Consider the following 13,172-nt stretch of genomic DNA (forward strand, 5'->3'; position numbering starts at 1 on the left):
CGTCCCAGGCCACGGTGATGGCATGGTCTGATGCCACCTCGCCCTCCTGGAGGATCCCCAGTGGCTCGACCCGCTTGTCGGCAAGATATTCCAGCAGCAGAGCCATCTTAAATCACAGCTCCCTGTTGTATCTGGCCAGGAACGCAAGAGCATTCGCTGCTTGACCGTCGTTGCAGCCGACTCATCACCTTCCTACCCATGGCATCCAACTTCTTCCCCACATTGTCTGGGTGAACTGAGGCTGAAGACTATGTATTTGAGAAATTCTTCCTCGCAGCCGCCGATACCACAGAGTGCAGGGAGGGCTGCGACCGCAGACACTTGGGTGCAGACTCCGGCACCCGGTATTTCTTTTCCAGCCTGTCTCTTTTCACCGGGGATGAGGCGGTACTCCTAATCAGTGCCAGGCCCTGATCTCAAACGTCGCCAGAACGTCTTCCTCTTCGCCTCACAGCGCTTACAAAGGAAACCTTCCTTCTTGGTCTCTTCTGGCATTAGTGGAACGATCCCACTTCGTCCAGTGGAGAAGCTCTAGGTGGCGGGGAAGTGCTGCTGTCGTCATCCGTGTCAGTCATTGTCGGGTTCGTCCCCGTATCTCTAGGGGGAGGGCATGTGAGTTGGTTGATGAGGCGGCGTGGGATGCTTATTCCTCTTCTCCAGCGGGGGGCCCGGTACCATCAGCATCTTCCTCTGGATCTCCGACAACAGTCTGTGGAGAGTTGACAGGCTGTCCAGCGATATGTCCCTGGGAGGTGGCAGGGAGTAGGCTTGCTGGGCCCAGCATCCATGTCATCTTCGGCTTTGTTGTCGTCCCCCTCGACGATTCCACTGTCACCCTCCTCGGCATTTCCATGTTCATCGTTCCCCATGTCCACCTGTACCGTGTGAACGGACAACATGTCCTCTTCATCCGAAGAAGAAATATCTGTGCCCTGGACCACAGCCTCCCGCCCTTTTATTTGCTTCCTGAGGGGTCAGAGCCGGGTTGAGGGCAGGCATCCTTTTCTCTGCTGTTTTCTCCACTGGCTTGGCTGAAACATCCCACCTGGGAGGAAGGGCCTGTTAGGCAGAGTTTGTATGCAGTACCCTTTGGGACCACTACACACAACTATGACTACAAGTGTAAGCAAAACCAACCTTTGGTATAAGTCTGTACTACAAAGTTTCTGGTAGCAGAGCTGAGCAGCTAGGCTTATCTCAAGAAGGAATGTGAGCTGTAAGGAGCTTACACAGAGGTCTACAATCACAAGTATTCAAATAATAAATAAGGGTAGTCTTGGACCAAAGAAAACATTCACTAGAAGCTATATCACACAATATACTTCAGTACTTTACATGTTACGGGTCAGAGGCATTTAAACTACTTTGAAGGAGGAGCAAAATGTCATTCAGAGTACTTTGAAGTAGGAGCAAAAAGAACTATTTACTTACCAACTGGTAACGTTCTTTCGACTGGATATTCCTCCAACATATTCCACATCTTTGACATGTAATGTCCACAGCTGTGCACAGAAACGTTTTCAGCAGAGGGCTTCCTACGTCAATGACGTCTGGTCTATGTCCCTCGAAGGCCTCCGTCGAGGGCGACGTCACCGGATGTTATAAATAGGACGCACAGCACCCATAGCCTCATTTTAATGTTTTTTCCCTCAGAACGTGTGGCACCAGTCTCATGCCTGCTTGAATGCACATAGTCTTGCGTAAACGTAAACTGCAATCGCATAGGAGATTCTCCTGAGGGGCAGGCTGGGAGGGCGATGTGGAATACGTTGGAGGAACATCAAGTCGAAATAACGTTACCAGTTGGTAAGTAACTTGTTCTTCGAATGGATTGTTTCCTCCAACGTATTCCACATCTTTGACAAACTCCCAAAGCAGTACCTGTAAATGGAGGAGGGAAAAGAATTTAGAGTACCGAATCAGATTGTGGAATAAAGAACCACCTTTCCAAATGCCACATCCTAACCATGGATTGTATCCAAGGAGTAATGTTTAACAAAGGTGTGGATAGAAGCCCATGTGGCTGCATCACAAATATTCCTAATAGGAACCCCCCGCTAGAGGGCTGTGGAAGTAGCCACGCCCCTAGTGGAATGAGCTCGCAACCCTTCAGGAGGGTCCTTACGCACCAATCGGTAACACTCTGTAATGGTGAGGATAATCCACCTGGACAAGGTCCGTTTGGTAACAGCCTGGCCCAATCGGTGTCCTGCATATCCTATAAAGAGTTGATCGTCCACTCTGACCCTGGACATCCTAGAAATGTAAAAGCTCAGAGCTCTCCTATGATACAAATGATGGAGTCGCTACTCTTCCTTAGATGAGGAGAGTAGAAAGAATCATCATCTTTTGGCTCAAAAGATATTCAGATACAACCTTAGGAAGAAAAGAGGGATGTATCGGCAGTACAACCCTGTCATTGTGAAACACAGTAAAGGGTGGCTTAGATGAAGTGCCTGCAATTCACTCACTCTGCGAGCGGAAGTAACCGCAACCAAGAACACATTCTTGAAGGACAGTAGTCTCAAAGGACAAGAGTGCAAAAGTTCAAACGGCGCACCCATGAGAAATTTCAAAACAAATTTCAAATCCCAAACCAGCACCTAGAAAGGGGACGGCAGGAATACATTAGTCAGTCAGAAACTGAGAAATCAAAGGAATCTTAAAGTAAGAACATTCTTCAGACGAGCGCTAAGATAGACAGCGTCACCAGGTAACCCTTAATGGTACCCACGTGAAAGTAAGAAAGACAAAACCATAGGAATGGAGCACTGAAAAGGAGCCACATTGTGACGTCTGCACCAGTCACATAACTTACACCAATGGTACATGGATTTTGTTGCAGGCCACCTGGCCGAAAGCAACACCTCCATCACGTCATCCAGGAAGTCCCAATCCTTGTACCTCAACCTTTCAGATACCAAGCGTGAAGGTTGTGAGTCTTGACCTCTGGATGGAGAACCCGATTCCCTCCCTCCCTCCCTCCCTCCCTCGAGAGCAGATCCTCTCGGTAGGGAAGCCGGCGTGGAGGGCAGATGGACATTTCTAGAAGGTCCGGGCACCACGCTCTCCTGGCCCAACCCGGAGCAATGAGGATCATGTGGGAAACAAACCTTTGTAACCTCTGCAACACTTGAGGAATGACAGGGACTGGAGGAAACGCGTACAGCAGTGGGAATGACCAATCCACCACGAACACGTCTCCTAAGGCTCCTCTTGGAGGAAATTCCCTTGAGCAAAATCTCTCGCACTGCCGGTTGACACTGGTGGCGAAGAGATCCACTTGCGGAGTTCCCCAAAGGGCGAACATCTCCTGAAGGACTTCCGGAGCCAACTCCCACTCGTGAGAGATCGTGCTCTGCCTGCTCAGAGCGTCCGCAGCCACATTTTCATTGTCCGGCCAGTTGAACTGCCGAGATCAAAATTCCCTGCTGGATGGCCCAGAATCAGAGCTGCATTGCCTCTCTGCACAACGGGAGTGAACCTACCCCCCCCCCACCCTTTTTGTTGAGGTAATGCATGGCCACTGTGTTGTCCGTCATGATCAGGACACTCTTCCCCCGTACAGAAGGCAGAAAAGCCTTCAGGGCTAGCCTGATGGCCCTCAGCTCTGAAAGGTTGATGTGGAGTCTGGACTCTGACAGAGACCAACGACTGCTGGCTGTCAAATTGTTGGCATGAGCGCCCCATCCCGTGAAGGAAGCTGCCGTCACTACAGTCATCAACAAAGATTGACAAAACGGTTCCCCCCTCATCAGGTTCCCTTCGTTGGCCCACCACACAAGATCTTGGGAGACCGAGAGTGGAATCTGAACGGGATCCAATATCTTGCCTGAGAACTGACCACTGCATCTTGAGAACCCATTGCAGGGATCTCATCCGCAGCCTGGCCTCTGGCACCAGAAAAATAGAGGATGCCAGGAGGCCGAGCAACCTTAAGAATTTGAAAGCCGGGAGACTCTGGGCATGTTGAAACTTGTCCACCATTTGCACAATGTGATGAGCCCTCACCTTGGGAAGAGAGCACTTCCCCAGGGATGTGTCTAACACAGCCCTGATGTACTGGAGCTGTTGGGAAGGTGTCAGATGTGACTTCTTGAACTTCAGGGAGAAGCCCAGACTGTGGAGGGTGCGGCAGGTGAGAGGTGATCCGGGCGCATTCCTCCGAGCAAGCGCTGGATCAGCCAGTTGTCCAGGTAGGGGTAGACATTAATGCCCCCCCCCCTTCGCCTGAGGTACGCTGCCGCCACCACCACCACCACCATTAGCTTGGTAAAGACCCTTGGGGCAGAGGTCAATCCGAATGGCAGGACCTGAAACTGAAAGTGTGAGTCACCAGCCGCAAACCTCAGGAACTCTGTGCTTGGGATGAACCTGCACATGAAAGTAAGCATCCTGTAGGTCCAGAGACACCAACCAATCCTGTAGATGAAGGCCGTGGAGGACTTGTGAAAGAGTAACCATCTTGAACTTGTCCTTCCTGAGAGGTTTGTTCAACCAACGCAAGTCCATGATGGGTCTCAATCCACCAGTCTTCCTTTGGGATCAAAAAAGAAGGGGACTACTATCCCTTGTTTCTCTCCGCTACAGGTACCAGTTCTATAGCGCCTTTCTCCAGCAGTGTTATGATTTCCTGGGCAAGGAGCGGATCCGGAAGAGTTTCCCCGGTGGATTGTCGTGAGGCTGCTGAAGGAAGGGAAGGCAGTAGCCATGGGCTATGGTATCCAGAACCCACGCATCTGAAGTAACGGCTTGCCATTCTTCGAGATGCTGAGACAGTCTGCTCTCAACCGGTGAACCATGGGACATGGCCTCATGACTGTTTGGAAGCGGCTGCGGCAGTGCCTGAAGGCAAAGAGGCAGATGACTGAGCGGCTTTGGCACCCCGATTTCTACGACCACCACAGGTCTTTTTGCGCTGTCCCCTTTGACTGGTGGCCCCTCTCATTCTACCAAAGGAAGAGTAGTAACGAAAAGAACCTCCCCTCCATGCGCTATCCCCTAGGACGAAAACACGGAGGTCGACTCACAGCTGCGCTTAAAGATTTAGCCGCAGCTTTCGAGGTCTGCAACCTCTCAAGGCTCTAGTCAGCCTTGCCACCAAACAGATGTGCGCCATCAAACGGCATGTTCAGAAGACGGGCCTGCACATCCGGAGCAAAACCAGACTCCCGCAACCACGCAAATCTGCATATAACGGTGCTCGGAGCCATGGATCGGCTAACACGGTCGGCCGTATCCAAACCCGACTTAAGGGGTTTGCTCATGGCATCCCTGCCGTCTTGCACGAGAGCAAGGAACCCATCCCTTTCTCCCCCCTCTGGAGTATGCTCAGCCGCTAAAAAAAACAGTTCCACAGAGTGTGTGAGAACCCTGCCAAGGCCGATTTCGATGCCATGCTACCTGCAGAAAATACCTTCTGGGCCCAACCGTCGAAGCGCGTGTCGTCCCTATCCACAGGGATGGTAGGGTATGCCACCTGCCTCGAGGTGGCCGTAGCAGCCTGAACCATCAAACCCTCGGGAGTGGGGTGAGTAAATAAATAGCTACGGTCGCTAACATAAGGGTGGTACTTCTTTGTCAAAGTTTTATTAACAGCCGGAAGAGATTCTGGGACTGCCAAGCAGCTGCCGCCCTTTTCTGTAAGGTGAGATGAAATGGTAATACCTGGGTCAGAGGACGGACCTTGATCTAAGATGTCAGTTAGATCATCCTGCACAAAGTCTTCAGGAGGACTGGACCAGCCCAGATACTCAGAGACCCTAGCCATGAGCCTCCTGTATGAAGAATCTGCATGAGCCCCAGGCTCAGGCCTACCAAATTCCACTTCCGGAGAAGTGTCCAACACACTGGCACCATGAAGGGTCTGCCTCAACTCCTCCAAGTGACTGTCTCCAGAAAAAGTGGAGCCTCATCAAGTTCACCAGGGTCCTCAATCTCAGACCTTTCTTCCTCTTCATAAATGTCATCCAGAGGGAGTTGAAACCCAGGCCTGGTGACAGAAGAGGGCCTGGAGTCCAAAACTGCCCTCAAAGACTTCGCAGTAGCCTTCCTAGGAGGATCCACCACATCGGGGTACTCCAATGGCAAATTTTGGGGGAAAAATCCCCGAAGGCGCCGAGAACGCCAAAGGCTTCAACGCAGAGAGCGTCGACAACCTTGACGTCGTGAGCGTCTAAGGCTTCAGCATCGAGGTGGACACTGGTGCAGACGGCGCCGTGGGCTGATAAGATGGCAAAGTGTCGACGTCTGAGTCGGACTGACACGGCGCCGACCAAGTCGCCACCAGCATCGAGCCCTTAGTAGGTTGCAGCAGTCTCGCTGGGGATGAGGACCTAGAAGCATGTCTCTTTCGACTCGCCGAAGCATTGTCCGATCGGGACCTCGAAGGTTCCCCTTTGCGAGTCGCGACGCGGACCCGAGCCTGAAGGCGTGCGAGCCACGGCACAAAATCAATCCTGGCCGGATTAGTTAGAAGGCACGACCGGACCCGTGCCCTGCGATTGAAATATCAGCAACATGTGCGCCTTAAAGGAGGTCATTCCTACGGAGTCGAGGACTTCGTCTGGCATGCCACTTTCCTCGCGGCTCTCTCCTCCGAGGACGGGGAAGGCGACTGGGGGCGGCACTTCTGTAAATGCTGCGACAAAGAATGGCGGGAACCACTCCAGGACCGAGAACCCCGGGCCTTCACCTGACGCAGAGTGTAGCCCCTCGAGTCGTCGGACACCCCTTTGGACTTGGCCATGGATTTTTGGGACTTACGGGGCTTAGAACCCCTACCTACCTGGAGCTTCCCCTTCCTCAAGGCCTTGGCAGTTAGCGACTGGCATTTCGAACAGTCGTCTGTGTCGTGCAACTCGCCCAGGCACCACAAACAAATGCGATGTGGGTCGTGATCGACATTTTCGACTTGCAGTCCCTGCAGGTCTTGAAGCCAGACCGCGGATTCGCAGGGATCGAAGAAAAAGACATCACGAAGCAACACGTTCGCAGAAAAAATGGAACTGAGGCTATGGGCGCCGTGCATCCTATTTATAACATCCAGTGATGTCGCCATTGATTGAAACCATCGAAGGACATCGACCCAAAGACATCGACGCATGACGCCCCTCTGCTGAAAAAGTTTTCCAAAGTGCACAGCTGTGGACATTACATGTCAAAGATGTGGAATACGTTGGAGGACACAATCCATTCGAAAGGCATAGCTTAATAAAACAAATATTACAGTTACTTTTAGACAGTGCAAATAGTTTGAGTTCACCAGAGGAGCCAATTCAAAGCAATAAGTTAGGCCAAAGTCAATGGGGTAAAGTCTTGTATAGGATAAAGCAGTTGTGGTGGTTAAACGGAAAAGTCTTTGCCAAAGTTCTCAGAAGTAGTTTGTAAAAGAAAGATTCATATGTTGGTTCACACAAGCCGAATAGGCCTTCAAGTTGCCAAAGGTCCAAGCACTGTCGCAGTGAGAGGCAAGTTCTCTCGGTCGGGTTTTCACAGTACCTTACAATGAAGAAAAAGATGCAGCTGAAGACTTCTGTTCCTGGCAGTTCCTGCAGATCTCGCTGTTCCTGAGACTCAGTCGTGGGGACAAGAGGGAGGACGTCCAGGGACTCCTGCACTGGGACTAGTCAAAACTAGCACTTGCCAAATCTTCAATTTCGATACCTGTAGTCAAGCACACAAACTGGTGTCTCTCCCCCTGGTTATTCGGTTTCCTGCAGCACTCTGAGGAAAATACAACCAGCTCCGAGAATGGTATCCAGGTGGCTTACCAGTTGATTGGTCCCCACCAACTCAAAGGGAGAAGTCTTCCTTGCAGGGCTTCTCTGTCAAAATGAACTTTGCGATCCGGACCTGCAGCAGGGCTTCACCGGGCAAACCAACGGTCCAGGAGTTGCAGCAGCCGTCCTCTTCAAGCTGGTCTTCGGTTCTTTCATTCCAGTGGTCAACTCTGCCTTCCAAGCCAAAAGACTTACCTTTTATCCAGTTTCCTCCCATTCATTCCAGCCTAGCTGCCAATCACCCAGCAGGGTGGCTGTCCTTGCCGCACAGTCAGCCAGCCAATCACGCCAGAGTGCATTTGGGTCTCCTAGGAGACCAAGCACAGGGAGTTTCAGGCACCTCCCTCACTTCCTGCCCACGCCAGAGACTCGGGCGCCAGAGGCAGTCTTCAGTCCTTAAGCCCGCCAAAGGCGATGAAACAAAGGGACCAAACCTGGGTTGGCGCGCAGAGCAAAACTCTAGAAGGACCTTTCCACAAAGAAATGGTGAAAAAAGACAACCAGTACCGGTTTAAACAAAGGGGGCACAGACGCCATCTTGAAAAACATGGCTCCCGCGATTTAACGCTACCAGTAGTTCCTTGTTCCTTATAAAACCACTGCCACCAGCCATTTCGATAGGAAAGGGTAGCATTCGACTGCTACATGAGTATCTAGACACAGGGGATACTAGGTAACCCCTCAAGCACTCTATAGTAAGGTAGGGTGTACTGGTCTAGGAATTTGAAAAGACTAGTAAAGTCAATTTCACTTTACTTTCTCTGGGAAACAGTAGTTTATCCCAGAGAAGGTATTTACCTTGGGAAAGCCTGAAAGGCTTCCCTGTGCCACTGCACTGAGGGTGCTGTGTGACACATGAAAAGATGCCTATGGAGTTGTCTAAAACTCCATAATCAAAGAACCCAAGAGTAAAACACACATAAAAATACATGAGTGGGAAAAAAGGGTCACACTCTCTACAGGTAAAATGATCAAGTCCTCAAAATCCAGCAAAGTTGCTGGGGGGGGTCTCTAAGGTGAAGGTCCGCCCCTTTCGCCTTCAAGAAGGCTGCCGCCACCAGCTCGATCGTCGAGGATTACTTCTCCTGGACTATCTGGGCCATCAGGGGCAGGTCGGACACATTACCCTGTGCCTTGGTCTTCTCCGGCTTCATCAGCAGTTTCCCGGGGTTAGCAGATTTCCTCTTCGAGGAGGAGCTGGAGCGATGGCTTCAGATGGAAGAAGATTGAAGATGACCCCGCTCTACTCGTCGCAGGACCCGTAGTGCGGCGTTCCCGACGGAAACAGACTCAGTGCTTAGCCTTGTCTTGGGCCCCCACAGATGGAGCGCCCTCAAACGACTTAGAAACCCGCTCCTCGGACCGGGTAGTCTTGGGTGAGGCATGTCCCTGCTTGCCACACAGGGAAGAGGCCTTGGTGTTGAGCCACGCCATCAATCTACTGTGCCAATCCTTGACAGTGTGTTTGTTGAAACCCAAGCAATTTTCACAATCCGCTTCCTTGTAGTCCAGATGGAGACAGAGGCATTCTGAGTGTTCATCCTCCACAAACGCATTCCTCACTCCACAGCTGGAGCAGAGCTTGAATGGAGAACCTCCGTCCTTCACCAACATGGTCTGGCGTGCGGTCTAGGCCTGATGGCCTTCTGGATTCTTCAATGAAAACGCTTGACGATTCTTGCCCTTGAGGATCCCCGCTTGCCAGTCAAAGAACGAAAGAGCACACAGGCTCTATTTGACAAAAAATGGTAACAAAAATGCCGAAAAAACGTAGAAAAGCTCTCGGGGCAAAACACAAGGACTCCCAACACTTGAATTTGCAGTAACAATCTGAAGATGGCTGACAGAGGAGGGGCTTAGGGGGAGGGCAGTCATTGGCTGGGGGCAGTAGGACTCAGAGCTCAGTGATTGGTTTTTAGGAGAAACACAGTTTGTAAGTGAAAGTGAAACGGTTTTTTCTTTTACAGAGGATTCCCAGCCTGATAACAAGTAATATTCATGAGCATGTAAATCCATGCCAGAGAAAATATATTTTCCTTCCTATTAAGTGATTTGGGGCATTTAACTTTATATTCCGTAAAAACAAGAACCACTGTCAGTTTTCCCACATCTACTAAATTACAAAGGCAAGTTATCAGAGTGCTAAGTCCCCCGCCAAAGGAAGCAAAATGGCACAGACATACCTCAGATTTCTTGCTGTTCATGTAAAGGTTGGCTAGCTCACCATCGACCATCTCCACCCCGATGGAGGAGATCTGCTGCCCCTGATCCAACTCCTGAACAATCCGCTTCACATCCTCCAACATCATCAAGGCATCCCTGAAGGACCATGTAGCAAAGGAGAAAGGAACTGGTTAGTTCACAATGATCGTGAGTGACAATCACAAAGCCACTCATTGATCAGCAGTGGTCATACATTCTTATCCCAGTAGAACAGTGGCATACTTCATCTGAATACAACCAATGTTTACTAAACTCCTATCCCCAGTTTTTTCCAACAATTACAACAGAAATATTGCATAATTCTCAAAACAGGACAGGAAGATTTTGGAGAACAGACTTTATAGCTGTAGGAGCAGGTGGACATCTTATCCCTAGCTCTCGCCCCCTCACCTCCATTATACTGGAACAGTAGGAGAAGAGCCCTATGTGGGACACCAGGTATCATCCCAATACCACATTGAGTGTATGAGAAACAATATAAACTCAGACAACCATATGTAATGTACCCTCATACTGACAGTAGAAGGATGTTGGCACACACCACTGGACATAGTGAAAGCTAACAAGAGACTTACTGAAACGATACGCAAATACTCAAAGAATAAGGATTTAACTGAAGTAACAAGAGAAACATGTAATCTAATATGAAGTAATTTTATATGAAAAGATAAAGTAGCCTGCCGATTAATAAACATATATACGCAGAAACACAAGGTAGATGAGACATATAGAAGCTTTCTTCAGAGAAAACATAACATAGCTAGAGCGGCAATTAGGGAAAGATGGACAGACTTGTATTAAAACCATTCAAACTACCTCAGAGACAGACCAGAGCTGCGGAGCCAGGAGATGCTAGAAAACAGCTTTGTGTGAGCAATAAAAGAGGAGTCTATTGGCCTGGGATCAAGGATGCTACCTCAAGGAATTGATTGATATTTTATTTCTATCGCGCTCGTACACAAGTGTTTCAGAGCGCGACAAGGCAAGGGAGGGGAACTGGGGAGAACAAAAGAGCGATCTTACTAGGCCAAGTGACATTGAGAACGCGCAAGTGCATGGGAGAGCGGGAGGGGAAAGTGCATGCAAGGAGGGAGAAGTGGAAAGTGTGGAGCAGAGGAGAAACCGATAAATAACGATAAATAATAAAGGCAACAAACGGTGGTAATGCAGCCAGCAATTTGCAAGTGCTAGGTTTAAGGCAGCAGACAGGGTAGGTCTGATAAGTGCAGGAAGAAAAGGGGGGGCTGTATGGGTACAGATACAGACCCAGTGCAAGGGGTGGCACGGAGGCAGTGCGGGAGGGTGGCAGGGTGAGCAAGTACCTGGGCCCGAAGGACAGAGGGTGGCCAGGTGCACAGTGCCAAGAGAGAACAGATCAGCAGGGGAGAGGGGGAGCGAAGGCAGAAGAAAAGAGGAAGGTCTTGGGGTGCTTCCGGAACCGGAGATGGTTCTCCTCAAGTTTTAGAGTGGCAGGGAGGCTGTTCCAGAGGGAGACCACAGCTGAAGACAGATCTAATCCAAGCTAGTTTCTTTGAAAAACAACTGACCCTGAGGGAGTTGGAGGTAGAGGAGCGAAGAGCTTGAGAGGGGAGGTATTTGCGGAGGTATAGCTGAAGGTATTTTGTACCCAGGCCCCAGAAAGCCTTGTGGACAATGCAGAGGGTTTTGAATTTAATCCTTGCATCCAATGGGAGCCAGTGGAGAGATTTCAGAGCTGGAGAGATACGATCCCAGGGCTTGAGGCCAAGGACAAGTCTTGCAGTCCTGTTCTGGATTAGTTGCAGAGGGCGGAGAGTAGAGGCAGGTAGATTTAGAAAGAGGCTGTTACAATAGAGAGAACCAGAGCTTGGGATACCATGAGCTTCTGTGGTAAGGAGAGGAAAGGCAGAGTACCTCTGAGGAGGTGCAGTCTGAAATGTGACTTTTTAGAGACTTCAGAGATGTGGGCGGAGAAGGAAAGGGTGGAGAAAAAGATGACCCGAGGTTTTTAGCCTCGCAGGTGGGGGTAGGAGGAGGGCCAAGGGAGCCCGGCCAGAGAGTAAGGGGAAAGGATGGTGAAGGTGTGCCGATGAGGAGGATCTCCGTCTTGCTGGCATTCAGACAAAGATCATGGGAATAAATGCAAGGCACAAGGGGAGTCAAAAGGATATGTCATGTACCTAAGACATATTTCTCTTAGATTAAGTGAAGGAGAAAACATCTGCAATAGCCAAGTATTAAACAATTAAAGATGCAGAAAACCCATGTAAGAAGGAGTGAGCAAGTCTCTAGAGGGCAAGAAGGGTAATTAAACTCGATTTGATTGAATAAAATCGCAGCAAATATAAGGTTGAGATGGATGAATTTGTGATCTCCTCACATGCGATTTAGAAGTTGAAAACAAGGACTATTCATTACGCCCAAATGAAGAGAATAGTGTGCCTACACTCACTTACGTTTCCCAGAGCAGAGAGTAGGCTTCGAGGTCCACAACAAAGGAGACGCCTTGGCTTGGGGCCTGACTGATGAAAGACGATGGACTAATTGGGAAAGTGGGGAGTAGTCTGACGTTTCTTGCGGCACCAGAGTTTTGTTTTGCTAACTTGCAGCCAACAAGCCAAAAGTCAAAGGTTGGGAAAGCATAGCAACCAATCAGAGGGTCTATGTAGCAACATGCTATACAAAGTTGCTAAGCGAAACCGCAGCCATGTTTCCACTATAATCAGTATCGTACATATTTAGAGGTAGTTTGAGGCATGCCAAACAGACATGGGGCAGCCTAAGAAATGAATACTTACATGATATATAGGTACATACGTTCCCTTAACCAATCCCTCCCTTTAATAGGTTTTAGTTTGCCACGTAGGATGACGTCATAGATAACGCAAATCAAGGTATAAAACCTTTGTCAAATCACATTTGGGTGTGTGAATTACAAGCAGTTATTCGCCAGATTAACCTACTTTATTTCTATGCTGATAAAGTAGTACATGTTGGTTAAGATTTTCATAGTAATGTAAAATCTACCTGACCTGCGTCAACCCCAGAACTTTTTGCTTTACTAGGGGATTATTTTTCCTTATATTTAAGTGGGAACCTTTTTCCACACTCCTAGAATCTTTTACTCTTTATCAGTGTCATTTTTTATACTCTCCATAATGTCTTTTAAAAGTTATCCTCTGACAACTT

General features: G+C 49.4%; 1 protein-coding gene across 3 annotated transcripts in view; it reads right to left on the reverse strand.

Annotated features, from left to right (window-relative positions):
* The window catches only part of SUPT6H (SPT6 homolog, histone chaperone and transcription elongation factor), a 1,195,112-nt gene that overhangs the window by 655,808 nt on the left and 526,132 nt on the right, over nucleotides 1–13,172 (reverse strand). For all 3 annotated transcript variants that reach the window (XM_069615328.1, XM_069615329.1, XM_069615330.1), the window contains one exon: nucleotides 9,965–10,100. In XM_069615328.1, coding sequence (XP_069471429.1) covers nucleotides 9,965–10,100 — 136 coding nt within the window. The remainder of the gene's footprint in view (nucleotides 1–9,964; nucleotides 10,101–13,172) is intronic.

Source organism: Ambystoma mexicanum, chromosome 9, assembly GCF_040938575.1.
Source record: "Ambystoma mexicanum isolate Mex_15411 chromosome 9, UKY_AmexF1_1, whole genome shotgun sequence".
Classification (NCBI taxonomy): domain Eukaryota; kingdom Metazoa; phylum Chordata; class Amphibia; order Caudata; family Ambystomatidae; genus Ambystoma; species Ambystoma mexicanum.